Source organism: Podarcis muralis, chromosome 2 (genome assembly GCF_964188315.1).
Source record: "Podarcis muralis chromosome 2, rPodMur119.hap1.1, whole genome shotgun sequence".
Lineage (NCBI taxonomy): Eukaryota > Metazoa > Chordata > Lepidosauria > Squamata > Lacertidae > Podarcis > Podarcis muralis.
Genome location: NC_135656.1, coordinates 37,864,412 through 37,892,195, shown reverse-complemented (window position 1 = coordinate 37,892,195; position 27,784 = coordinate 37,864,412). Strand labels below are relative to the sequence as shown.

At 44.1% G+C, this 27,784-nt stretch overlaps 1 protein-coding gene across 3 annotated transcripts; it reads right to left on the bottom strand.

Annotated features, from left to right (window-relative positions):
• Positions 1 to 497: 497 nt before the first annotated feature.
• Positions 498 to 27,235, bottom strand: NARF (nuclear prelamin A recognition factor). 3 transcript variants are annotated; one of them, XM_028717071.2, is made up of 12 exons: positions 26,960 to 27,235; positions 24,833 to 25,006; positions 22,889 to 22,969; positions 20,987 to 21,130; positions 17,222 to 17,354; positions 15,975 to 16,109; positions 10,988 to 11,106; positions 9,327 to 9,456; positions 8,842 to 8,914; positions 8,236 to 8,373; positions 7,534 to 7,691; positions 498 to 5,891 (listed from the first exon to the last, which is right to left on the bottom strand). In XM_028717071.2, the coding sequence occupies exons 2-12, from the start codon at positions 24,857 to 24,859 to the stop codon at positions 5,650 to 5,652; spliced, it is 1,380 nt and encodes a 459-aa protein (XP_028572904.2). In that variant the 5' UTR covers positions 24,860 to 25,006; positions 26,960 to 27,235; the 3' UTR covers positions 498 to 5,649. The 3 variants fall into 3 exon arrangements, with proteins under 3 accessions (XP_028572904.2, XP_028572906.2, XP_028572905.2); XM_028717073.2 differs by having other exon boundaries at positions 26,977 to 27,235; XM_028717072.2 differs by lacking the exon at positions 26,960 to 27,235 and adding an exon at positions 26,460 to 26,784.
• Positions 27,236 to 27,784: the final 549 nt, after the last annotated feature.

Genomic DNA, 27,784 nt, shown 5'->3' with positions numbered 1-27,784 from the left:
AGAATTTACTTTTGAATAATCACTGTTAGGATCAGACTACCTGTTATAGAAGTACGTCTGTCTCTGGTATTCAACAATAAATATTGCCTCACCTACTACTGTGTTCTGCAGGAGAGAGCCTGCAGAAAGCACCTCATCAGGAGGGGCGTTATTTCATTCCATGTAGGAATCTAGCGTTTAGTGTGCCAGCATTTATTCTTTGGGACTAACTTCTGTTACCCATCAGACACAGGCTGCCTCTTTGGCCTTTTAGCATCTTATTGAACACCTTCCTCCTTCAACAAGCCTTTCAGGTGGAGGGTGTTTTTTATCACAGTTTGTATTTGCACAGGATTTGAAATTGTTTTTATATATGAAATAGCTTTGATTTTAAATATGATTCTACATAAGTTTTTATTGTTGAAGTTTTACTGTTAAATTGTTTCAATATGTTTCACAGGAAGCAACTCACAAATGGAAATAAACAAACAAATGCAATAAGCAAACTTAATATAAAATACTGTTGCATTTCATTTTATTTCAGCCATTCAAATTCATACTCTATTAGATTATTGAATATTGTCCAGGTACAATCATGTTGAAAAGGCAGAGATCAATGCAAACATCTTATGTTAAAATTTTACAATATCCTTTGGCTCTGAGGTCCTATCAGAAAATTTCTGTAACATTTATTGTTCCCCTTTTAAAGACCCCAAGTGGATAAATACATAGTCTAGATATTCTCCATACTAAACTTCTAGAATAGGATGCATGTACCATCATTCAGAGCATATTATTCACTTTATACCAGGCCTAATTCCTAACCTCGTAATAAATTCCTATAAATCCTGTTGGTTTTCATGGATGCATATTTCCCAGGAAGTAAATCCCATTAAGTTCAGGGAGATTTACCTTGTGAGTAACAGGCCTGCAGTCAACACCCACCATACTGGGCAGACACCTTACCTGCTCACTCCAGTACCCATTGTTATTTGACCTCCCTCTTTGTACACAGGAAGCTGCCTTATACGGAGTCGGATCATTGGGACATCTAGCTGAAGTCTGTCTACAATGACTGGTAACAGCTCTCCAGGATTTCAGACAGGGGTCTCTGCATGCAAAGTTGACCACTGAGCTGTTGCTGTACCCACTGCTCTACCACTGACTTACAGCTGTGGCACTGCTCTGGTGCTATGCTTGCGGCTTACCCAGTGATAATGGGGCAGCAGTAATGTAGCATGAAGGAGAAGCTGGCAGTTTCTCTACCCTCCTGGGCTTACACAGCAGTGGTGTTACAATGGGCTGGGGAGCTGAGTAGCCCACTTGCCTAATGCACAAAGGTGATTCTGCAGTCCTGCTGTTATCAGGGGGTCAAAGTGGAGTGGGACCCTGGACAGACTGAGCAAAGTCCCCCTAAATCTGGAATGGGTTTGTCAAGTGAGCATGCCTAGGATTGGTATTTACAATGACAGCATATTTTAGGGCATCATAGACACCAAAACATCTAGACTGAGTTTTAATCTCTTTGATATCTAAGAAAACCTCTTTTTAAAAAAAGCTCATGTACACGTGCCCATCCACATACTCTTCACATTCTGTGTGTCCAGAAAGGAACTCTACCAAAACAACATTCAAATGAGAAGCAAATCACTATGGCTGGATTTCCACAGTGGCTGTAACAGGATGCGAAACAGCAAGCAGTAGCTACAAGATGGGAAGCACATTAAGTTACTACAATCACGGGACAACTACTTTCCAAAAAAGCAGCAGATTATACCTACTTGTGACTGTTGAGCATTCAGCGCTTCCATAAACACCCTGTCACAATGAACTGCGTCCGTAGCTGGCAAGTGGGAGCCTTCTGCAGTACATTGCAATCACGTAATCAAGTACCTGGTAGTACTATAATGACCACAAAGGGAGCTACTTTCAAGTATGGTAAGTGGCTTGGGTCCCACATGGGTCCACCTTCAGATGAGTGTGTGCTTCCCATGTCTCTAACCTAGATGGAGCCTAAGGTTATTCAGGGCTTGACAGACTTCCCACCTTTTTCATGAGTGCTGATGCCACAAGACACATGGGTCTGTGCAGAATTTGGAGTCTGCCATTGCAAATTTGTTAAGTTCTGCAGCTTCATTATTAATATACCCCAAAATGAGAGGTGTGTGTGTGTAATGGAAAAGCTCTTTGTCAGCTCCATGGGACTGTAGATAAGTGAAACTAGTGGCATGGTCCTTCTACATTTAGGTCATCCCCACAGTGTGTGGAGAGAAGGCCAACTAAAGCTTCTACTATCTGCCAAGGGGCTGTCAAATTAGAGCTTCGAGCCTGAAGTTCCTGAAGAATCCTTCTCATTGTTTGGTCTCTAGACAGGGCCATGTTCTGTGTTATCAGCACAAAGGCCACACCAAATGGTTTAAATGGTGAGAAGTGACAAAGTGTTGTTGTTGGTTTTTTTTTAAATACCTATCCAATTGTGTTCCACTATAAAAGTAGGAGAGTGCATTTTTGTAAATTAGAATCTTTTACCACCTTGTTCCTGTGACTACTGATCAGCATGGGTATCACAGCCAGAGTGCAGAGTTTTAACCAGTTGCAAAAGGATGCTTGGGAACTTTTCTCTACCCACTACATACACACTTGGAAGCTTCCATTTTGGCACAGAAAATTAGCTTCTTTCCTAAAGGGGAGGCAACACAGGGCTTGTAAAAGTAAATTCAAAACCTATACCAAGTAGCACGATATTTCTCAAGGTCTATCACATATACACATTGCTCACAAACAACTTAAAACCTATACAGTGGTACCTCTAGTTGCGGACTTAATCTGTTTTGGGGTGCCGTTTCACACCCGAAAAGTCCGCAACTAGAGCGCCTCTTGTGCGCATGTGCGATCGAGTGCTTCTGTGAATGCGTGCAGATTGCTTCTGTGCATGCGCAGGCGGCGAACCCGGAAGTAAACACTTCCGGGTTTGCCGCGTTCGTAAGCTGAAAGTCCGTAAGAAGAGCGAAAAGCATCACAAGATATGACTGTATACAAAACTGCAGGGAAAAGAATTTTTTTTTAAAGATAAAGGATTTTAACACAAGATATCCTCCATGTGTATCTACAAATAAAAACTATACAGTGGACTTGTAAGGATAGAATTGCGCTCAACACATTTTGAAGGCATCCTAATGAATGAAGCAAAATTAAAATAAATTACATTGTCAGCATAATTTGAAGACACTGAAGGCTGTGCTTATGCCTCACTACAGGAATTTGGACATTGTGCGTACATCCACATGGAAGCTTCTCTTGCTTCTGTTCAGCATGGCAGACCACAACTGGGTATGTAGAAAATATCCCTAGGAAAGGCCACTATCTATCCCCCTCCAGGATGCCCTCATGATGAAACTGGAAGCTAGTTGTGCATCCTGCGTGCCCACTCTGATATCACAATAGGCAGAAATATTTGTGTGTGTGTGTGTGTGTGTGTAGAGATACTGAAGGGAACAAACTGCAATAAGGCATCTGATGCCCTGAGAATGTGCCACGTGGACGCACCTTTTCTATTTTAATGCAGTAGCATGCCCAGGATCCCTCAGCCATTCTGAGCGCCTTTCCTAGCACAGAGGTAGGTTTCAAGAAGTGTTTTACTTCTGCACCAGTTTTAAGCTTCATTTTATTCTTTTTATACAGACGCAAGTATAAGATGATTGAGATATATACAATCTTATTTTATGTATGTATTCAAATCCATGCACACGGAACACAGATTACACCTCTTCTATGCTGCAAAAGGAGATGAGACCCAAATGTCCAAATCATAGGACTGCCCCATGTCAGATATTGAGTCCATTTATCGTGATAACATATCTCACACCTCTCTACTAGTCAGCGTCTCCCAGGCTCAAGGATTTCATTGCCTTTCCTGGGAGGCAGGCTGAGAATTCAGACAGACACTTTGAGAGGAGTGAAGCACCAATGTCCTCTAATCAGAGGTTTATATTTTTACCATGCACAGATCAGAGCCTTAAGGTCTCATCTTGCTTGTGTGGGTTTTTTTGCATGATGGTCATTAAAGATTTGCATTTCTCAGTAAAAATTACAACAAAGCATACCCGTATTTTTGTGTGTTAAGATTGGAAAACTAAACAAAGGAGGAGCTATGGAAGAAGCCAAAGCTATAGCAAAAACTTTTAAGAGACGGGTGGGGGACGATCATTGTTGAAACATCTGATAAAATAAAAGAAATAATGGAAGTACAGACAAAGACCTCATATTTTGTTTTGTTTTTGAACAGTGCAACCAAGTGGGGATAATATTGCGGGAAGAGAGGAAATTGTATTCCAGAGCAGGATAAGGATACTGTTTAGAATTACAGTTTTGTGGCATGATCCGTCAAGTACTGCTGGTGTACAGCCTCCATATATTTCAGTGATCATGCATTGGTCTCCCCCATTTATTCAGACAAAGGCTGTACATTGGCAGTGCTTGGTAGTTCTGTAGTTACTTACAGCACAGTTCTATGCATGTCTGCTAGGAAGTAAGTCACACTGAGTTCAATAAGAATCCCAAATAAGGGCAGCCTTAGTCACTCATCAAGAAATCTCATGGGTGTAATCCGATTAGTCTTGACAGATATCAGGGTCTGACCTAAGCAGAATCTGCCAATGAGTGGGTTTAATACCAGTGGAAGAAATTGCTGAAACATCCTTGCCTTAGGTGTCACATAGGACTTTGCTATTAGGCAGGCTTGAGTGCTAAAAAGTGTATTAACTTCCTGGACTGGACTTGGCTGCCTTTGTGTCTGAATAACTTAATCTCTAGTTCCACTGGATTAGACTTGCTCACCTCTGCAACTTTGGCCCAGTGATCCTATATGAACCTGCTGCCTTACCTTTTGACCACCTGGATTGATAATTTCCCCCATGACTGCTACCATCTTCAGCCACCCATGTGCCTTGCTCTTTCTAGATGACCAGGATCCCTATTTTATCTCCAAAGCAGACCAGAAATATCCACAGAAGCAAGGCAATTAAACGAGAGAACAGGAAGCAGTTTCTACTTTTTCAAAGGAATCACACAAGATGATATTAAAGCTGATAAAAAGGAAATTAATTACTGGTAGGGGGCAAAGTTTCTTTCTTTGTGCCACCCAATCTGACTGGCATCAAAGTAGTAAATGTGAACAGTGGAAATGGCATCACTGGTTAGTTTGTTTTGTCATATTTTGGTAGCATATGATGTTTGGTAATGATAAAAAGCCTTAGATAAACTGTAAACCTAACACAACACCTTTCTGAGAGCAGTAAAATCCATGGCACTGGATTCTTGGCATAAAGATTTGCGTACTAAGAGTCAGAATCAAATCACATTGCAACATGCCCTGATTCTGGTAAATTTACCAATGTACCTCTGTTGGGAGTTTAGAGACTCGCTGTGCCTCTTAAAAGGTCCTCAGACGCACACACAGACAGTATCAGGCTCCGATTAAATAAAGACATTCGAAATATACACAGACTCAAGCAACAATTGAACTCTACACAATTCCAGTGGAGAACAAAGGCAGTTCCAGTTCTTTGTAATGTTCACATATTTAAGCAGTACCTCCGTCTCCAGTTGCATAGAATAGTTGCCGGCGCTCTATGTACAACAAACCTACTGCAAGTCTTGTCCTTTGATTGGTCACCATTTGATATCCAAATTGTTGGCAGCTGGCTTTTCCGTGCTGTATTTTGTATGTAATGATTCCTGGACCTTCATGGAGTCCATCCCATCCAGCCATTCCTGGTAGAGCTTCTGTACCTGCCTGTTGGTTTCAGGAAGTCGGACAGGAACTGCGGCGTAGACATCTTCCATCTGCCTGAGCAGGGCTTTGTCTGGTTTTCCATCTTCAGTCTGAGCCTGACCCTTTCCATTTAAGCACCCTAAGAGTGGAAGGCCAAAGCCGGGAGAGAGAATTGGCTTGCTTAGGTAGAGAAACACATCGGCCTGGATCAGACAACAGCCGTCTCTGGTCTGGCATGGTGGGGAGCAAGAGGGTTCCTTCCTTGGCCATGCATTAGGTGTACCTGCACTTCTGACATCCCTGAATGTCCACATGAGGGTGGCATGTTCAAAGGGGGTTTGCACACAAGATCCAATGTGCACAGGCTCAGACTGTGCTGTCTAGCCCAAATAAAATTCAGGAATCGACCATATGATCCGAGCCCATGTATATTGGACTTTATGCACATAGGCCTTTATTTGAACATGACACCCTTGGGTGGGTGTCTAATGATGTCACAGGCGAGGCAGGTGTAGTAGGTGGATGGGGAAGGAAGACAGACCAGCATGTCTTCTCATCATGTCTTCCCATCATGTCTACAGACCAGCAACATACATTGTTCATTCCAGCCTTTTATACCTTTAGCACACTTTTTGGAGAAACTAAGCTTTACTGATTTAATAATGACAATGGTTAGGTTTCCCTAAAGCAGTTTCCCTCTTCTCCTCTTTTCCATCTCTTCCCATTTACTGTATTTACTTGAATCTAACGCGCACCTCAGTTTTCAGAACCTTGAAACCAAAAAAGTATTTGCTGGCGAATGTAAATGTGCCATCGAATCTAATGCGCACCTTAATTTTCGCAATGTAATTTGGCCAAAAAAGGTGAGCATTAGATTCAAGTAAATATGATATTTATTATAAATTTATTTATTTATTCAATACATTTCTATACCACCATTCACAATAAATAACCCTCAGGACTGTTCACACACTTAAGCTTATTGCTATGATAAAATCCTACAAAGCACAATGTAAGAAGTCCAGTATTAAAGTCATTCCAAACCAGCTGCAGCAAGTCATCTCCCATTGCAAATGGGGAAAACCGATCAACCACCTTTCTACATTTTCCAACACCAAAACCCAGTGGAAATTTAGTATTGGAGTATATCAGACACTGTTCTTTTATTGCTTTGCCATAAATGAGGCCACCACATAACACTGTGTCCACTGAGTGACACTGTGCACTGCAGCCCAAACGATAGAATTCCAGGTATTTTTTTAAAAAATGAACAACTACAAAACATGTAGCAAAGGAATCATAATATACGTGAATTGCAAAATCTGGTGCTCAGTTAAGACTGCTCTGTAGCCAAACCAGGGCTACTGAGAAATGAGAGGGGGAGGGGGTGGGGAGTCCAAAGTTTGCCCAAAAATATTTAGGGGGGGAGGAAACCCTAAGGGTGCAAAAAACAAAACAAAGCTGCAAAGAGTCCAACCAGGACTGAGCATGCTCAGTAACTATAGAATATTAAGAATTGGAGAGGGGGACATTGGAGTATCTCGAGAAAGGGTTCAGCTGGCTGGCTGGACAGGAACACTCCACACTGCAACACTTGATTACAGGTCCCAGCTGAAGATATAATGCAGCATTTTGACTTTGAGCAGGGTCTTTGAAAAACCTGCAATCCATCCAAAACCAACAAAGGACAGAAGCTAGAACCTTAACCTGTCAATTGTACACTGTACACCTGCTGGTATGTGGGGGGCGGGGGGCGGTAATGTCTTAAGATTTGTTGTTACCTCCAGGACAGGCCAAAACTTCTATGAAGTGGTAGGAGCACTTTCCCTTTTTCAACTTCAGGACCATATTCTGAATGTTTCGAAAGCCATACGCAGCTGCAAAGCGTAGCACCGTCTCGCCATCCTTTTCCAATGTGACCTCCTGGAAGTCTTTGTTTCTGAAAAGACACACAGAGTAGATGCTCAATGCTACTGTCTGCAGCATTAGTTTGGGGGACAACTGGAAATTCTTGGTTGGGTCTTCCACACAGGGAGGGGGGTCGCCGCAGGTACGTGGATGAAAAGGGTGGACTTCACATTGCTGCGTCTGGCCCTGATGGTCAGGAATACATTTTATCTGGGGGAAAGGCCCCCTTTTTCCAGCCTGAAGCATAGCCACAATTGGACTGCAGTGCCCTTGATAACAGGGTTGCCCACTAATAGCTGACACCATTGGTTCAACAGTATATATAAATGTTAAATACTATGTGTGCATGTATATCTATATGATCATCAGCATTTAAAATGCCTGGGTTAAATAGGTCTTCACCTGACATGTGATACACCCTTAGTGGTCCACGCACCAGGACAGGCCATCATTTTCTGCTGTGTGTAAAAGTGGTAAAAAGCTACCTTTGCTGCAATGCCACATGTGCAGAGGCCAAATGTACCAATTTTCTGAATCAGCTTTTCTGATAAACTTAATTCAGATGTGCAACTTACTTTAACGCTTTGTATACGACATCCTTCACTTCGGTATCGAAGAGCTCCTTGGCAGCATATTTAAATATGTGCTCCAGGTAACCATCAGACTTCCTTCCATCATGACGGATTAACTCGGCCTCCTTTACCCCATCGAACCTCATAAAATAAGGGAGAAAAGCAAGAAGGTGAAGAGCAGGCTCACCTTGAAGAAATGGAGATCCTGCAACAGAGCTTAATGGGTGTATATCTGTGCTCTAGTGGTTACCAGCCAAGAACTAAAACCATTTAAGTATATTACTAAACCACAGAGAGGGAATAGAATTGCTGCAGCACTGTAGGTGGGCAGCCCAAATGACAGGGGGTGGTTGGCGGTGGGAGACACAGTCACCCAAGTCAACGTGACCAGGGCCACAAAAAACCCCCTGGAGCTGGCTCTGCGGATACACAGCCTTTTTACAATAACAGGCTGAAGAAAACCACTTTGCCATGTGTCCTTCCAAGATCACAAAATTATAGCCTGTCAAAAAATGTGATAAGTGGTCATGATTTTATGTATGCATATATATTTAACCTAATGTAAAGATGTTTTCAGCAAAACAAAAGCATCTCACAAATGCTACTTACAGGGTATCAAAGGCCACCTCAGCTATTTCTCTCAAAGATACTTTGCTCTGCTCCATTATCTGGAACACTTCACCTGTAGAGGGGAAATTAAGTTGATGCTTAAGCCCACAGAGATACAACCAGGAATGTGGGGGAGAATCAGTTTTCTAGAGGCAGTAAATGTGACACTCCAGACATTCTAGATCTGCTCTGATATATTAGCTAAGGACATAAGAAGAACTCAACTGGATCTGACCAAAAGCCCATCTAGTCCAGCATCTCGTTTTCTACAAAGACCTACCACATTTTTTCCACAACAGGGGCATTCCTCCCCATATTTCCCCTGGTGCCTCTCAGCTCCCTCCCCAAACACCCTGCTCCAGCTGTGGAGGTGGCTCTGTTGCTATGTTTGGTTTTAATTTCATTGCCTGTGTAAAAAAAAAAAAAAGAGAGGGGAAAAACTGAATAAAATAGCAACAGGAGCATGTTGGATGGAAGATGCCTACCTGACGTCAAAACACAATCAACATCTTGAGAATTGTACAGAGGGGTGTGGAAATCTTCTCGCAAGGCTTCTAGCTTCTTGTCATAGCAAGGTGCCACAATTATGTGGAAAATTTTATCAGGGGACAGATTCTGATGGATGAAGAAAACAAACATATTGAAAGAAAAGCAAAAAGCATTTGGGGACACACTGGATTAAAAACACCTTTCCAGGATGCTATTCACACAGTTTGGACATATTAGATTGGAACTTTGTGTGCCTTCCCAGAGTACTGTTTCCTCATACAGCTATTACTCAGCTGCTATAGGAGTTCGACAACTGTCTTTTCTCTCAACCAGCATGTCTGTAGTGGAGAAATCACATGCTCCCATTAATAAAACAATTTATCAGTGGAAAAATGCAATTCTGCCTCCTCGCTAACTTATCTGAGACTCTTGCCATAGCCATGTTTCAACTGGTTAAGGGGGTATTCACAGGCACCTATAGCAGGGCTGTGTGAATGTACAGTGGTATGTCACAAGTTGGTTGCTGACTTCTTAGTACAGAATCTGAGCCATCTTGGTATAGATATTTAGTTTTTGTATCTGTGGCCTCAGTGATATAACTGATGAGGATTATTAACACACTCTCCTTTTCCTTATTTTGTAGGTTAACCAAAGGTCATTCTATCATTTTCTTTGAAGTGCAACATTGCTTTAAAAAAAAACCCAGTCAAACAAATATCCCATGCATTTCACAGATTAACACTTCAGAGCACAACTTCCTCAAATTGGATTTTTTAAAATAAAAAAGCCTGTTTTTGCTAGTGGAAGTGAAACTGGCAAAACTCTATATCAAAGCACCTCTAGAAAAGTCAGCTGATCCGGAATGCGGTGGCACAGCTTTTGCCTAAGGTCGCTCATAGGACACTTATAACCCAGTTTTATGTCAGTTCCTTTGCTTTTCCAGTCAGTTTGCAGGCTAAATCCATGGTGCTGGTTTTGACCTTGAAGGCCGCACATGGTCTGGGATGCCTGGGGGAACACCTGTCGGAATCTCCGCTCAGCCTAGCTGATAAAGCCTCATCTTCCTCTGAGCCGAGCCTTCGGAATCGCCTCCCGACGTGTTTAACGACCTGAGCCTTTGATGAGGCTCCAAGGCACGTTCCCCGAGTCAGCAGAGTTTCCAGCACAGGAAAGAGACGAGAGGTTTGGGCTACATTGCAAAGAGTTTTATTTCTAAGCTACACAGACAGAAAACACATCCTCTCTCTATGAAAGCAGAGAGCAACTGAACAAAGGAACAAAGGAAACAGGAAAACACTAACGTCACATCCCGTCTCCCTTCCCGTGAGACTTCCAATAGTATGGAATCCCAGGAATGTAAACAGAGTCCTGTGACCCCAAGCAGCTGCTCAGTGGCAAAACAGGAACTAACAACACCTTCTCCTATAAGGTTCTCACCTGCTCAACAACAGAGGTCTAGTTCAGAGAACATAGTGTGGGTGCCACAACCAGAGGCGCCAGGAGGCCCCCAAGATTGAGGGGGCCTGGAGTATGTTGCACAGTTTGGAGGAGGCCAAGCACTCTGGAGGAGCCAGCTGCTGAAGCTGTGTCACCCGTCACACAACACATGCAATGCCACACCTATCTGTCCAGAGAATACCAGGACTAGTTAAGTTACCTGCTGCCTGGCAAAATAACCTTTGATAAGGGAGCCCATGATCTGCTGTGGTGACTTTGCAGTACAAATGTGTGGCGTCACTAGACTGGAGAGGACTCTCTCGGCATACTGGATCCAGCCTAGAATTAAGGGAGCAGAACCAAAAGAAGGAAAGGTTGAGAATTATAGCAGAAAGTTTGTCAGTCAAAGCAGGATAATGAAAAATGGAGGAATGATAACATGAGCTCCCTTATTGACTAAACATTCAGCCAGTGCTTTAGAACATTCCTCACTTGACTCACTTTATTACGCTGACCTGATAATGAGGTTCGTGGAATATAATCTTTTTTGCTTTCCATAACTTTTTATCTCCAATGTCATTACATAGCCTTGTTCACTTTTAAGAAGGACTTCAAATCTCACTCCCCACCCACCCAATGATAGAACCTCAGTATATAAAAACATGTACAAATGTCAATGTTTGAAGTACAGCGTTAAGTGCATCCGGTTTGCCCAATTTGAACCTGGGGGGGGGGGGAGTGCAAGGGCAGAAATGCTTTCCTACATAAGTCCCTGGATCTGAGCCTTTGTCTGCTCATATTTTGTGAGGACTATTGTGGGGGAAAATGAGGTATGCATCCTACCCCCAAATCAATCGTGGATGCTTATTGAGGTACAATGGTACTTCTGGTTACGAACTTAATTCATTCCAGAAGTCTGTTCTTAAGCTGAAACCGTTCTTATCCTGAGGCGCACTTTCGCTAATGGGGCCTCTGGTGCGCGATTTCCATTCGCATCCTGGGGCAAAGTTCACAACCAGGAGCAGTTACTTCTGGGTTAGCAGAGTTCGTAACCAGAAGCGTTTGTAACCAGAAACGTTCGTAACCAGAGGTACCACTGTACATTACTGGGGTGAGGTGTGGACTGTACCAGCTATTCTTGGAGTACATCCCAAGCAAAAGAGTTGCTATGTTTTGCTCTACCATTGGACAAAGTGAGTCAAAAGCGTCAGCAGCAGATACTTGGGGGCAGTGGCAGCAGTCCTCTGGTACCTCCTCTTAAGTTCCCCAGCCACTGCCCCTGTACCCCACCTGCTTCTGGAAGATGTATAAACTACATGGTCTTTCCTGGCCCCCCAATGGCCTTTTGTCCTCAGTGGCCACAGAGTGACAGGATTAGGGCTGTGCTGAATTTTATCTGCAAACACTTTGAAGTGAAAAAATTGTTTACAAGAGGAGTGGCAAGTCCCCCAGAAATGTGATCTTTCACATTTTCCCCCATGCCTGTTTATAGATTTGATCCACTGCTCCTTTGGTACCAATTCTTAGGTACCAAAGATCCCTTCACTGCAAGATCCCACATAATCAGGGACCACATAGTGAACATGATGCAACAGCGTGGCATAGCCAATCAGATCTGTCAGCTGCATTGCTCTCCATCTGAATAGTGGGTGGAAAGCATTTGTCCGTATTGCACAAGAGCCAGGCTAACATTTTCCTATCTTGTCTCTCTGCAGTCTGGTGCTGCCATTGCCGCAGGACACCACGACGGAACAGAGAGTGCAGGTTTGGTTGTCTCATTAATGGTGGCATCTCCTATTCCCAGAACACAGCAAAGTAGGGTCAGGCAGATGATGGGGCTCCAGTGCCCCAGAAGGACCCACCATGGTAACTGCCCAGGGTCTACTTTAAAAAGCAAACAATTTTGTACCTTTAAAAAGTGGCGCTCAAGCACTGAGTGGTTTCAGCTGTGTTTCTATGGTGCAGTCACCTCCCATCCAGCTCCAGAATGGCTTAACTTCTGGGGAACTCATGTCAAGGCTAACATGGCAGCTGGAACCTGTTCACTGCTGGATTATTGAACATTAACATTTTGTGGAAGGGAGAATCTATCCACCAGTGGAGCCATCCCCCTCATGTGACAGCACTGGCTGGATCTGATGGGAGCTGAAATCCAGAACATCAGGAAGAGACCAGGTCAGAGATGGCTGCTGTGAAAGCTACGATTAACAGTCAGCAGCAGCTTATCTGAGCACCACACTCTGCTTTCCTTATCCCTCATCCTAGTCCTTTTCGGCTGCAGCCTCCCATATCTACAGGCAAATGAATTCCTTGACCTCTGACATGTCCGGATATATAGCTGTATGTTAAGATGCACAGAAACCCCTGAACAAGGGTGAGATGCATTCAGGCAATTGTTTTCTGGCTGGTGTCATTTTAGACCACAGGTCTCCATCAATGCACTATCAGGTCCTGCCATTTGCAGCACGACTCATCTTGGTACTGTGCCAATGAAGCTGGGTTCTTTCTTTTTTCTTTAAATAACCCTCTGTGCCTTATTATAATGTGTGTTATAATCTAACAAACCTTGGTGGAGTTTAATGAGCCAAAGCTAAGCTTTCCTGTTTATAGCGTGAGTCATTTCATAGGTTGGTTGACCTCCACGTATCTATTTTTCAGGAAGAAAAACAGACAGAGTTCAGTCAATTAACTCCAGCCTCGCAGTCTGCCTTAGTCATTGTTTAGATATGCAAATAGACTTGGAGCATGAGCCACGGGGGGGCCCCAGGAGACTTTTATCTGCTCCCCACACAAATGCCTAGCCTAGGCCCTTTCTGCACAGTCATTGGCTAAAGAGCTGAACTTGAAAAATCCAGTTGCAGGGAAGCTGGAGTGCAGAGGACTTGCTAGAAGCAGAGCCCTCCTGCTTTTGCCCATAGCCCCACACTGCTGCTCTAGGCACAGTCACACACAAACTGGGAGTGAAAGAGGAGAGGGGAGATTCAGCACGGAAGTCGCAATCTAAGAACACAATCCATTCATTCAAAGCACTGTTATACCTCTTTAAGAGTCATGGCTTTGCCCAAAGATTCCTGGGAACTGCAGTTTCTTAAGGGTGCTGGGAAATACAGCTCTGTAGAGGTCTCTGAACAACTATCAGCATCCTCAACAAACTACTGTGGTACCTCGGGTTACATACGCTTCAGGTTACATACGCTTTATGTTACAGACTCCTCTGACCCAGAAACAGTACCTCAGGTTAAGAACTTTGCTTCAGGATGAGAACAGAAATCGTGCTCCAGTGGCGCGGCGGCAGCAGGAGGCCCCATTAGCTAAAGTGGTGCTTCAGGTTAAGAACAGTTTCAGGTTAAGAACAGACCTCCGGAACGAATTAAGTACTTAACCCAAGGTACCACTGTACAGTTCCCAGGATTTTTGGGGGGAAGCCATGACTGCTGGAATGGCATAGAAGCGCTCTGCATGGTGTGGATGTGACCTCAGTTTTTGTGCAACAAGGAAATATTAACTAACTCAGAGGGATTCTTAACAATAATGACAGCAGTACTATGCATGCAGGGGTGGGATCTTCCCCCAAAGACACTCAGATTTTTAGGAATCACCCACTTCTTTTTGTGATGTGGATGATAAAGCTTTGACTATTCCAGGCAATCACTCACTTGCTGTTTCTGCATAGGTCCTGTTCAAAAGACCAGGATTTCTCAGCAGTGCTTGAAACACTGCCTTTTACCTGCCCCAAAGTAGGCAAGTGGTCTTTCACTCACCAGCTGCAACTTAATGCAGAACCATAAGAGAAAAAATATATGCACAGACAGATCTGCAAATTAGGATGTAATTTACAGCCTTTGCCTTTCATTCCTTTATCTGTTCCCCCTTATTTCAAAATATACCTAGAGTGGAGTAGATCCACTTACTCTAGAGTCAATGTATTTCCTTCTGTGTGGTGCTTCCTGTGGCATGACAGGCAAAGATATGTTGCTGAAAATTAGTACATTTCATCTGCATCTGGAGAGTGAGACCCGGATGGAATTAAGGAACATTTTAACATGCAAACCTCCTTCCAGATGAACTAGATTTCTGGCGTGTTTACAAAATGATGTCTTTATTACGGTGTTGTATAATGGCACATTTGTTTGTTGAGCTGCCATGGCAATCAAGGAGACAATGTCAACATCGCAGATATGCTATATATGTGTTGATCGGGGGTTGACAAGATCGTGCTACTCTTTCTAATTTAGATTTTTATTTTTTAAAAAAGAAGGCCCTAGGAAGATGACAGGAAACCAGAACACATAGTCATGCTCCCTGATTGTCTTGCAGTAAAACCAACACATGCAAGTAATAGATATGCTTTTGGGTGGGGGTGATGGTGAGATATATATTGCACCGTAAGCAAAGTGGAGCAGCAGCACAAGACTTTCTATCAGCCACGAGTTTGGGGCTGCACACCACCTGGCTGCAGAAGTGAAACTGGCCCCATGCTTCGTAATGGAAAGGCAGGGGATTTTCTTGGCCACAGTATAATCCAGGGACCCAGAACACAGAAGGCAGTAGATTCAAAAAAGCAGAAACGAAGCTTCAAGACCTCAGTGTCTTCAGCGTGCCTAAATGAGCCAAACAACATCCATCTGAACTGTGACCCCTTGAAAAGAGCTCAGCCCTACCCTCTAGCCCCATGTTGATGACTGGAGGTGGGCACAAGTTAACATGGAGATCTAGCCAGTGGGCTCTGCCATAGTGGAGACCCCAGGAACATTCTGGCTGGCAGAATGCTACCAATGGCTGGCTGAACACCTGGCTGGAGGACAGGTCAGAGTATCAGACTAGGATCTGGGAGAGCAAGGTTCAAATCCCCACTCAGCCATGAAACTCACTGGGTGACCTTGGTCCAGTCACTTACACTCAGCCTAACCTACCTCACAAGTTTGTTGTGAAAATGAAATGGGAACGTGAACTAGGCTGGGACACAAATGTCAATAATAGTAATAGTGGTGGTGTTTTTCAGGTCAACAGCAGAAGCAAAAAGGCCTCAAATGAGTTATCCTGGAGGTGGAGCAGCTGCATAGTGAAAAAGAAGGAAGAACTCCCATCCTGTCCAACAAACATGGCCATCTTCTGCTCTGGCCAGTTCAACCTGACAGGGTTAGGGACAGATGGTGGATTCACTGCTCTGTAACACTTAACAATGTGCCTAAGACTGCCTTTCTCACCTGGGCAAGCTGAAGCAAACATGGGTATGGCGTGCTCTTCTTGGTTCTGATGGCGGTACCGTTGCACAAACTCCTTCTGGCTCTCCAGAATACTAAAATCAGCAGCTATTGTAGTGTCAAAGACATAATGCACTCCTAGAGGAAAACGGGTAAGAAAGGCAAGCAATGAAACATCACCAGATTAATTTTCAGAACATGTTACTATTTAAAAAAACAATTCGTTTTGAAATAGATATGTTGTTTCCTTGCATAAATTCCATACGTTCTCCAGCCTTTTTATCATATTTAAAAATAAAGAGTTATAGCTCTTTCCCATAATTTGTGGTCTGAGAAACTTTTCAACCAGAGATGCAAGGCACTGAACCTGGGACCTTCTGCACACAGAGCACTTGCTCTGCTACTGAGATCTGGTCCTTAAGTGCTGAAGGGACATGGGAATCATGCACAAGAACACAAAGGTGCATGAGAGGCAGAAGCTCATTCCTGACCTCTGGAATCCCTCTCCTTCTGGTGTTTGAAGCACCAGTGCTGGAGAACTATAACACAGCAGCAGAGGAGGACTGTGCACCTCACACAAATGCATACCCCCTTGCAGATGTCTCCTTGAACTGAGGGAGGTTTGATGAGGTGGTTGGGTGGAGGCAGCAGATACCACCCCGATCTTTCTCCCTCTAGGAGAAGAGCCATAGCTTAATGGTAGATGATTTGCTTTGCACACAGAAGGTCCCAGCTTCAATCTTTGGCATCGCCAGGCATGGCTGGCAATGTCTCCTGTCTGGAACCCTTTATAGAACTGCAGCCAAATACTGAACTAGATGGACCAATAGTCTGTCCCAATATAAGGCGGCTTCCTGCGTTCTTGAATGTACATCCCTGCACTAGTTGATGATCTGCGCAGGGATCTCGTGAGGATTCTAAATTCCACACTAGAGATAGCTTCCTTCCACATCCCTCGCTCAGTTGCAGCACACTTTTACATTCCCTGTTTATAAGCGATACCCACAAAAAACTTGCTATGTTCTGTTCTCACCCTTTCCTCACTCTCCTAAGTGCCCTGTTATATCACAATGTGTTAATGACTCAGGTCACACACCCATCCATGAATCCCTTGCTCAATTGTTTCACAATCCTATATTTTACCAAGCTGACACATGCTGTAAAAGTTTGCCAAGGAAGCAAAATGCAAAAATAAATGAAAAACGCTGTGTTTGGCTTTTTTTTTTTCCTTTTCACCATAACAAACCTACCAAGACTTTTGAGGAAACCACATAGCCTCTGGGCTGCTTCGGTAACAGTGAGACTGAATTTTGCAGCAAAATAAGGCAAGGACTGAGGACATATAGACACTGCCAACACTTTGTGTTTTGAGGTATCACATTTCTGGAAAACAATACACAACAAAACATACAGGTGCATTACAGCAACAGTTCAGGATATAGTTTTTGCATCAGATGACTTCCTTGCATTGTATTAGTTGCTCTCTGACACAGGTTATTCCAGCTTTTCAAAAAAAGCTTTCAAGGAAGTGGGCAATTTTCCATCTCACGTCTCCCTCTCCTGCCCCCACCCTGCTTTGTGGGAAATAGAGTACTGTGCTGAAGAAGCACTGCTTTCCCCCACCTCCAATATTAAGGAAAGGGGAGAAAAGAGGAAGAACACCTTAACTGGCAATTACTACAATATAGCAAATTGTTTCTTCACACAAGGAAACAGTGCAAATGTTACAGTAGCAACTGGTCTCCTTTCTATCTATCTCCCAACCTGCTGGTGGTAGCAGTGAGCGGCCATTTTCATTTCCCATAATGCCCCTAATAGAATGTTGCTTTGGGGTACTGTGTGAGATTCGAATGGCGGATCCCCACTGTGGGCTGATATTTTGATTTCCCATGGTGCCTCTGGAGCACTGCTATATTGGAGGCACTGTAGGTAAATTCAAATGGCCAGCTACCACCAGGTAAGCCTCACTGTTGCATACCCTCCAACATTTCTCCCATGAAAATAGGGACGTCCCATTCCATAACGATAATTTTACTATTTATATCCTGCACATTTTATCGAGTTGCCCCAGCCACTCTGGGCAGCTTCCAACACATATAAAAACATTATAAAACATTAAACTTTTTTTTTTAAAAAAAACTTCCCTATACGCAGAGATTTTCAACCTTTTTGAATCCACATTTTGCTTGACCAGCTGCATTCTTTCTGCGGCACCCCTGTGGGGCTCAGGAACCCAGTTATGTCACCCCTTGCCTGCAGAGCTGACACCCTCTTGCCCTTTTTCGAACACCCTCCCTTGCGGAGTATTCCCTCAGCCTCTTCTCCCCTCTCCTCTCCCCTCTCCTTGGGAGTCCTCTGGGCAGCCGCTGCTGCCGCCCCTGATCTCTGAGCTCCCCACCCCACCACAACAACAGGTACCTCCTCACGCTGCCCCACAGGGATCTGGGCAGAGGATGCCCCTAGCCTTACCAAAGGTGAATGTGAGACCTTACCTTGGGAGGCAGCAGTGACGGCAGCAGGGCTGCTACAACAAACAGCTACACAAGTTTTTGGGAGGCAGAGACATGAGAGGGCATTAGAGGAGGGAGGGAAAGAAAGAGGGACAGAGGCTAGTGGCACCCCTGACCATCATTCAAGGCTCTCCAGGGTGCCACTGCACACTGGTCGAAAACCACTGCTATACAGGATTCCCTTCAGACAGCATGGGGGTTGGATAACTCCATACCCTCCAATATTTACCCAATGAAAATAGGGACATCCTAAGGAAAAGCAGGACATTCCAGGATCAAATCAGAAACAGCACCGGCTTCTCTAAATCAGAGACATCTCTGGGGGGAAAGGGACACTTGGAAGGTCTGCTGTTGCTACTGCTCCTACCACCACCAGTTAAGCCTGCAGCCAGAGGCCCACCAAAGTAGAAGGGTGGCCTAGAAGAGGCTACTTTGTTGAAGGACCCCTTCAGAACTGACTCTCTCCCTTTGCCTTAAAACCTGAAATGGGCACACAGCAGTCAAGTTCACACAGCTGAGGAGACACAGTGCAGTGGCCTGGTGATGGAACTGATGATGCCCTCTTTCTCTCTAGATATGTTACTCTTTGGAGTGAAGAATCTTGGCTAGCATTTTGATGCCAACATCATCATGCGGATGCTGCGAAAACCTTGCACACATGAGCAGCACTAATCCCATAATAAACACCTGTCTGGGAGCACCCTCTGTCTTCTGACCTTAAGAGAGCTAAAGGCAAACAGCTAGACAACTCGTTAGGAAATGAAATCACACTAAAATAAAGAGGGCTATTGCTGCAGCAGAAAAGAATACCAGCCAGAGAACAGAAGTCACAAGTGCTGTCTCAGGAATCTCTTAAAAAATTGCTGCCCTCTTACATAGAACAGAGCTTTTAATAAAGGGAGGGATCTAATCTGTCACATGTCTTAACTGAATAAGAAAATCTCCTGAAGTTTGCAGTCTGTTCAAAATATATAGGGCATTTAATTCTTCATTATTATTATCATTTTTAAAATGATAGCATTTTTTGGGTACATTTAATTGAAAGGCGCAGTCAATACTGCACCTGTATGACACCTGCAAAATGTGTTGGTTTTGTTTGCATAGTTCATATATTTTCAAGTATACACATTTGTTATTTTTAGGTATACACTTTCGAGTATCTGAAGCGTACACCTACAAAGCCTAAGATATGAAGCAATCCCTGCCACAGACTTTCATTTAAGGATAAGAAACAATAGGAGATCGTGGAGAGAAAAGGAGAAAAAGAAAATCAAGCAGAGAAGATGGAGAAGGAGAATAGGCCTTTTAAAAATGATAACCAAGGGAGAGCTGTCTGGATGTCAGAAAGGAACAAGTACCAAAGTTAAAGAGCAGTCAAAGCAAAAAATGCAGGGAGTGGAGGTGGTGGTGGTGAATATCGGGCAATATCTAATACACTTGTTCCGTAATCAATTAGCACAAGTATTTCTACGTTCCCCTCCTCTCCCTGCATGCACCCTCACCAAATCTGCTCCAAAGGATTGAGGGAACATCTAGAACAGATGTAGGGGATGTAGCGGGGGGCGGGGACAGGGCAAGGAGAGGGAGGGCAACCCAAAGTCCCTGCACTAACACAAGAAGAGCACAGAATACTGTCCACTCGGTTTCAGAAGAAGATTGCCAGAAGAATGAAGAGGATAGAACTCACAGGAACTCAGTTCCGGCACCTCTCAGGTGGGTGCTATTGCCATTCTAAAAGAATGAGGAAGGTGTTCATGATGAGTTCCGGCACCACTTTTTCTAGGAAAAAAACCACTGGGCAGGTCAATTAATGAAAATATCTGGATATGAAGTTATCTGCAACCGAATGCCAGGAGGGGAATCAGTGTCAAGACCTGAAGAAAGGAGAAGGAAGTGAACAATAAAAACCAGGAAGGCATCAGAACTTATGATGGAAGCCAAAGATCTCAGATCAGAGACGGTTGAGACCAATAATCCCAATAATGTCCCAATAACCCAGACGAGAAATAGAGAATTCACAAGAACTGTAGCAGTCAGAGACAAAGGTGGGTGTTGGGATGGTTAAAAATGGAAGCCAATGAGACTGAGCAACAAACTGGATCTGTGGTAGGAAAAAGGAGAGAATGAAAAATGCCACCCAGACCGTGTGCCTGGGGAAACGAAGGGATTATACTATTTCTAAGGCTTAAAAAGGAAGTCGGTGATCTAGTTGGGAACAACATTTTTTTTTTTTAGGACTAAAACAGGAGAAGACAGGCAGGAGATGTTTCGTAAATAGGTAAAAGGAGAGGCTGTTAAGTAGAGAAGACGTGAGAAGAGCTTTAAAGTTGGGAATAAAGAACCCAGAGGATTAAAATGTCTGGAAATAAAGGCAGAAGACATGGAGCAAGAGAACTTGGGAACAGGAAGGGGGGATTCATGGGAAGAAGAAATTGTTTCAATCTTCCATGTTAAGATAGCATGTTTTCTTTATACGCATGTAGCTGCAAGCACCATTCCTTTTACCTTATTGAGGTTCAGTACATGGAAGAGCTCTTTCTGATTCTGCTGGAACACTCGGACTGCTTCATCAGATGTTATGCAGTTGTCACAAGCTAAGCAATCGCTAAGGAATATTTTAGCGTTAGCCAACTTATGGAATTCACTTTTCTGAAAAGGAAAAACAGCAGCAAGTCAAAGACGGAGCTAGCTTAATTCTTCTCAAAATGGTAAGGAAGGCTTTGCCAACATATGTAGGAGCTTAGAGGGTGATGCTTGAATTGTAGTAGAAAAGGTAAAGGAGCCCATAATAAAATCCATAAGCAGCCCCTCTTCTTGACACTCCCATCCTCACTGTCAGTCATGGCTTCTGCATAAGTTTTCTGAAAATAGTTGCTATGGAGCCATGACAAAAAGGAAGAAGGCAGAGCCCCCTCTGCCCTGCCCTGTAATTCAGGTATTTGTGTTTCTTTCTTCTCTTTAACCTTCACAACAACCCTGTGAGGTAGGTTAGGCCTAGACACAGTGATCAGTCCAAAATAACTCAGTAAGCTTTGTGGCTAAGTGGGGGCTTGAATCTCCACATCACACTCAAGCATATTACCCGTACGTAAAATAATACTATTTTCAAGAGATACAAGGCAGCCATACTTAGCATTTTTATATAGCTCTTGTATTTGTCAGTAATACCATTATATGCCCAAGTGCAGATATCTCTACACCTGTGAAGCCCTTACAGCTAAGTGGCAGATACTGAGCCTGACTACTTTGGGGGACGGGGGCAAGTTGCTCAGCAAAATACACTCCTAGCCCCTAGACAAATGCCTGGGGTTCAGATGGCACTCAAGAATACAGAAGTGAGGCACCTCTGGCATTAAGGATAGCTTGTAACCCTGTGATGATAAGAATGGCAGCTCCTCCTTTGTGTAACAGATTGTTTTGTACATAGAGAAATGTTTCAATTATTATTATTATTTTTAAAATGGCAAGTACTGTTGTCAATGAAGCTCTCCAAATTAATTTAGTGCGAGGAGCTGGGGAAATGACATCTTAGATGGTTTAGGTGACCCTTTGCCAACCTGGTCCCATCCAGATGTTTTGCACTACAACTCCCATCAACCCGAACTAGCGTAAGTGTTATTCAGGGAACTCAAAATGTGGAACCTTAATCGTAAATCCTCTAAACATTTTGGAATGTGCATTTGCCTTATGGATCATCTCATCATTGGGATGTTAACAGTTGCAACATTTCAACTGTGTAAAGCACACTCTAATAAACACACAATCTAGCCAAAAAACACACAATGTTTTCCAGAAACCAGCAGTGTGCAAGGAAAGGGGGGGGGGGCCCACAATGGCTCCAAGACAACAAAACTCATCATGGCTAAGTTTAAGACGATTGGGTACAACATGATATTGGATGTAATCCTATCCTCACACACCTGAGAGTGAGGCCCATTGAACCCAAGGGTGCTCACTTCTGAATAGACATGTACATATAGATTACCATATTTTTCGCTCTATAAGATGCAGCGATCCCGCTGGCTGTCCTGGCTTCTTGCTTGGCCGCGTGCAGCCTCTCCCGGGCAAGGGGAGCCCTCATCCCTTGCCTAGGAGAGACTGTGAGCGGCTAAGGCTCCCCCAAGAGCCGCGCTCCCTTTAAAGAGTGTGCAGAGTGTGTGTGCAGCTCTTAGGGGCTTTTCCCCGAGGAGGGAGAAGGGCAGCCCTTCTTCCTCCTGGGGGAAAAGCCCCCAAGAGCCGCACACACACTCCATGCGGCTCTTTAAAGGGAGCGCTGAGCAGAGTCTCCTGTCTGTATTCGCTCCGTAAGACGCACACACATTTCCCCTTACTTTTTAGGAGGGGAAAAGTGCGTCTTATAGAGTGAAAAATACAGTATATTGCTAGAAATTAAATCAAAAGTGTTACCTCTTCATTTTCATCATTTGAGTTGAGAACATCAGCTGGTGTATTTTGCCGGTCTTCATTCCTCTGTTTATTACTACATTCCTGAAACAAATCATAGACTTTAGTTGGGAATGAACGAACAAAATCACTGACCAAAGCAGCTGCCCAGAACAAGATGGGATGGAACATTTCTATGCCTACCCTCATTTTCTGGGAGCTACATTTTCCCAGTACAGCGGGACCTCGGTTTTCGAGTGTCTCGGAAGCCAAATGTTTCGGTTTTTGAATGCCAAATACCCGGAAGTAATTGCTTCCGTTTTCGAACGTGCCTCGGAAGTTGAACGGCTTCGGCGGCATGTTTTTGAATTTTCACTATTGAAATTGACATTCTCCCTTAGCGCCTTGGTTGTCAAACATTTCGGAAGTCGAACCGTCTTCCGGAACAGATTACATTCGACAACTGAAGTTCCATTGTATGCTTAGACCAAACGACAGGCAGAAGTTGACATGTCTGATTATTGTTGTGGTTATTTAGGGTGCTTTACATAAGTAAAAAAGAAAAGAAAAAAAGATAAGCCTGTGCCCCTAATCTCAACAGAGAGGGTGTCAAGTGGGGGCGGGGGAGGGAAGGGAGAAAAGACAGAGGAAAAGAGAACAGTCTAGTTAGAAGTCTAGGTGCAAGTCAAAGTGGAAATGAGTGAAAACAGAGAAGCAGAGAACTCAGACATCCATGGTTGACAGTCCTGAATAATAATAGTAACAAATTCTGTGTTGAAAGGGAAAAGACTCTTGGCGTACTTTAAGCCTGCAAAATTATTATTATGACAATCTTCTCCAGACCATAATAAATGCAAATCTTTAATGTGCCTTTTTGTTTGTTTTGCTGCAATAAACCAATATAGTTACCCCCTCTGCAAAGTATAAGTTATTATTCCTAGGTGATAAAAACACTCTAAACATAGCTTTCCAAAAAGGGGTATTTGTCCTCCTTAGGTGGCTTGACAAGCTGGGGAAGGTGATGCAAAGTAGGCTGCCCTATCGAGCTCCTGTGTGCACAGTACATATTTTCAAAGTTAAGCCATACATACACAGAGGTACTGTTTGTGAGCAAGTTTGGTTCTCGAGAGGCCCCAGGGCAAAATGCAAAGCCACAAAATGCAAAGCCAGCACATAAGTGTATATCTAGGAATCTGAGCACTCAGCCCTGTCAAAGCTAACTGATAATAAAGTAACTAAGAAGGTGATTTGGAAAGAATCAGCAAAATGGCCACAAAAGAAGTAACGAAGTAGCCTAAAATACCGTTCAAAACTTGTTATAATACAGCACGGCTGGCTGCTAAGATAGTGCAGGACTGACACTGGAAACACCTTTTCTCCTGCAGATAAAAGGGTGATTGCTTAAAACTCTGAAATGGACAGACTAACTGACGTATTTCATTGAAATTGTGAGGGAAGCAACTTAATTGAAAAATGGACTCTGTTTCTTACTAGAACATGTCAACTGTAACGATATATACCTGTTTCTGTATTTTCAATAGTATTGATACTTTAAAAAAAAAAAATACTGTGACTTTCCCAACTGCCTTTGTATGGAGAAGGACTGCCTTAATTTAGAAGGGAATCTTAATTTATTTGAGCGTTGGGACAGGTGACGTGATAGCACTCCTCATCGCAGCCTAGTAATAAGGTTTTGCTTTTTAGATAAAGCAAAAGGTGAAGAATCCAAAACAAAACCCTTACATCCAAGTAATCTGTGTAACTTGCTGGAATCCTTTGACTGCACACTTGGAAATATGTCTCACTGGGTTCTGTGGGGCTTTCCCCAAGTTAAGGATACACAGGACTACAACTGCAAAGCCCAGCACTAGGCATGTTTACTCAGGAATAAGTCACACGCAGTTCAAGGGCACCTACTTCTCTGCACATGTGCAACCTTAGAGATATATAAGGAAATGACCAACTCACCTTTTTGGTGCAATTTTCACACTTCATTTGTAGGTCTCTTTGTGTCGATTTTCTTTGGTGTGTGGTTTATATGCTGCTAAGCCAAGCCTCACGCCAAACGTTGCTGGATCGCTTTCTTATATTTGTATCCAAGAGATGTAGAAGAGGAAGCAGATGCCTCTGCTTTTCACCTGCCTGAAACAGAAAAAAGCACGAGAAGAAGCGAGATGGTGGTTGCCCTTTACTTTACACTGCCTTCCAGCCCTCTTATAAACAATACTACTTTTTGAACAAGGCTTCCTGGAACCAATGAGAAACTGAGAAAGGGGGACGTCTTGACTGCTCAGCTGACAGCCCTACCTCTTTCACTTTTGAAAGGGGGAAGTTTTTGATCCTTCAATACTGTAGAACTGACTAAAGGGCACTAAGTGCCAGCAGTCAACTTATCTGACATGGAAAGGCGATCACAATGCAATATGTTCCGTGTCTTATCAGTGATTAGCTCCAGCGTGGCATATTTTTATTGTACGATATAGACAATGGCAACAAGGTGCTTCTCTTGCCATGAAACCAAGACAAATATTTAACCTGATAGCCATAATATGTCTCTCTGGAGCTGAGAGAGAGAAAGGAGATGGTTTTCAGACATCGTGGCAGGAGCACTGCATTGATGAGACACAGGGTGACACAGGTGAGTCAGGAAGATGCACAAGTGTGTGTGCGTGTGTGTGTGTGGGCACCACCTCAGATATATACAACTTTGCCTTGCTCAGTGACTATAAGGAACTTGGCAAATCCTCTCCCATATGGATAGCACAGCTTCCTTTCAAAATGTAGGGTGTGAAAAATGCAAATCAAGAAGACATCTCTGGGAGTTCTCTAAATGCCCGCCACTCAGTTTGACATGTTTTTACGACAGCTGCTTTCTCTCCCAAGGGCTCAGAGCACCAGGCTAGCAATTGCTCTTCACTTCTGCCTTTAAAAGGGTTCTCTATTATGTGTGTTTCAAGCTGATGCTATCAATGGCTACAATTCCCAGGTATCCCTTCTGCCACAGAAAATGTCTGATGCCCTTAATTTCAGAATCTCACATCCTCCCCCACCCCTTACGAAGGGGGAAGATCTAGTACAGTTCAGCAGTCTCCATCATCTCGGAATGCTGTTTGGTGGTAAGAGTCATTTATGACAACTCATTGCTTGCCGGCATTTATTTAGCACGTGGGAGGTACCAAAGTGAAGAAACACACACACACACACACACACACCGGAATATAAACGTTCCCAGGGTACCAGGGCTGCTGGTACCTACTTGTTTGCTACAACCAATATCATCTGCTGTTCCCTGGCCAAGTCTCTTTTACCTCTGGCCAGCAATAGCCAAGGTTAAGAGATGCCTGGTAGATGCAATGGATACCTCTGGGGGAAACCCATCCGTAATGCAAACATAATTTGGTGCACAAGCTCGTCATACATTCGGAAATATGGAGCAGAACGACCTGCCCTGGTTCCCTTAATAACGAGGGCTATTTATGCCACATGTCCTCATGGGAACCAGCGGGGTTTACCCACACGCACGCATAAGACACGTCAGTCTGTCTTCACGACAAAGCAACCCTGCCTTCAGCAGCCCAACCCTAAACACGTTTACCTGCAAGTAAAGAGCCGTTAAACCATGCTTTGGATCCCAGCTTAACTGGCCTCCCATGATCAAACCAGAAGTAGATCTCCTGCGTTCTGTGGGGTCTCCTTTTCGGTTTAAGCATTTAATAGCTGCCTCAAAAGAATAGCCAAGCCTGGTTAACAGTTGATCTCGGGGATTACATAACGAGACTGGCTGCGTGTGTGGCAGTTTGTGGGAGTCCCGGGTTCTGATCCTCCTTAATGGAGACTGGCACAAATTCAGAGCAATCTACTCCTTATCATTATCGTCATCATGGCAAATTCCGCATAAAAACCAGCAATTATAACATCTTAAGCAACCGGCAGACAGACACTGCTTCTCGCGGCTGCAGATGCAGAAGAACCGGGGGGGGGGACCCTTAAAACATGAGCAGGAGCCACGCTTCGCTGCAACAGCAGGACGACCACCATGCAAAGGAATGAGGGATGGGGGGGGGGGGGAGAGGGAGAAAAGCAGAGGCACCGTACCTTGTTGCAAAACTCACTTAAGTCACAAAGGGCATCCCTAGGAGAAAGGGAACCTCGCCAGGGCAAAAGGCTGGTGCATGAGGCTAGGACAAGAGAGGAAGCGGGGAAGCGGACCAGGACACAAGCGCGGGGTCCTGAACGGTTCCTAAGTAAGGTGCAGAGAGCTCTTCTTTTTTCCTCCTGTTTTTGGGATAGTCCTGTTTGTCCTCCCTCCTCCTCCCCCGCCGTTTGCAAGCGTTCATTGTAGACTTGAGAGCTGTCACGTACTCCCAAGCATTTGGGTGGAAACGCGGGGGGGGGGGGGGCAACGCCCCCGTGCGGCAGAAAGGCGCAATTTCAATATGTCCTCATGCACCGTGCTATGGTGTTTTTTTTCTCCCTAGCTGGCAACGTCAGGAGGGTGGTCCATCCGAGGATTACGGTATGATGCCAACAACAGCAACTGGGTCTCACGCCCGACTTTGATCTCTATCTCCCCCCCTCCATTAAATTCCGTTCTGGCATTCTGCTGTCGGCTTCTCTTGTGCTTTTTTTTTTTTTAATCAATCTAATCTATTTTAGACTGCCAGCCGCCAAGGATGCTTCAGGTGCAGAATATTCCTGTCTGCTGAGCTCAAGGAATTTGCCCAGATGGCTTTACCACCTCTCATATGCTTGTGATGCTCCGTCTTTTCCTCTGCTTGCTGTTGCCAACCAATAGCAAATGCCCAGAGGTACCAACTTGAAAAAAATATTGGGAGAGGGAGCAGACATGACCCACCCTGCATAATCGATCAAAAGAGGTGGCACATGCACACCATTTGAATGACAATGCCCATCAACTTG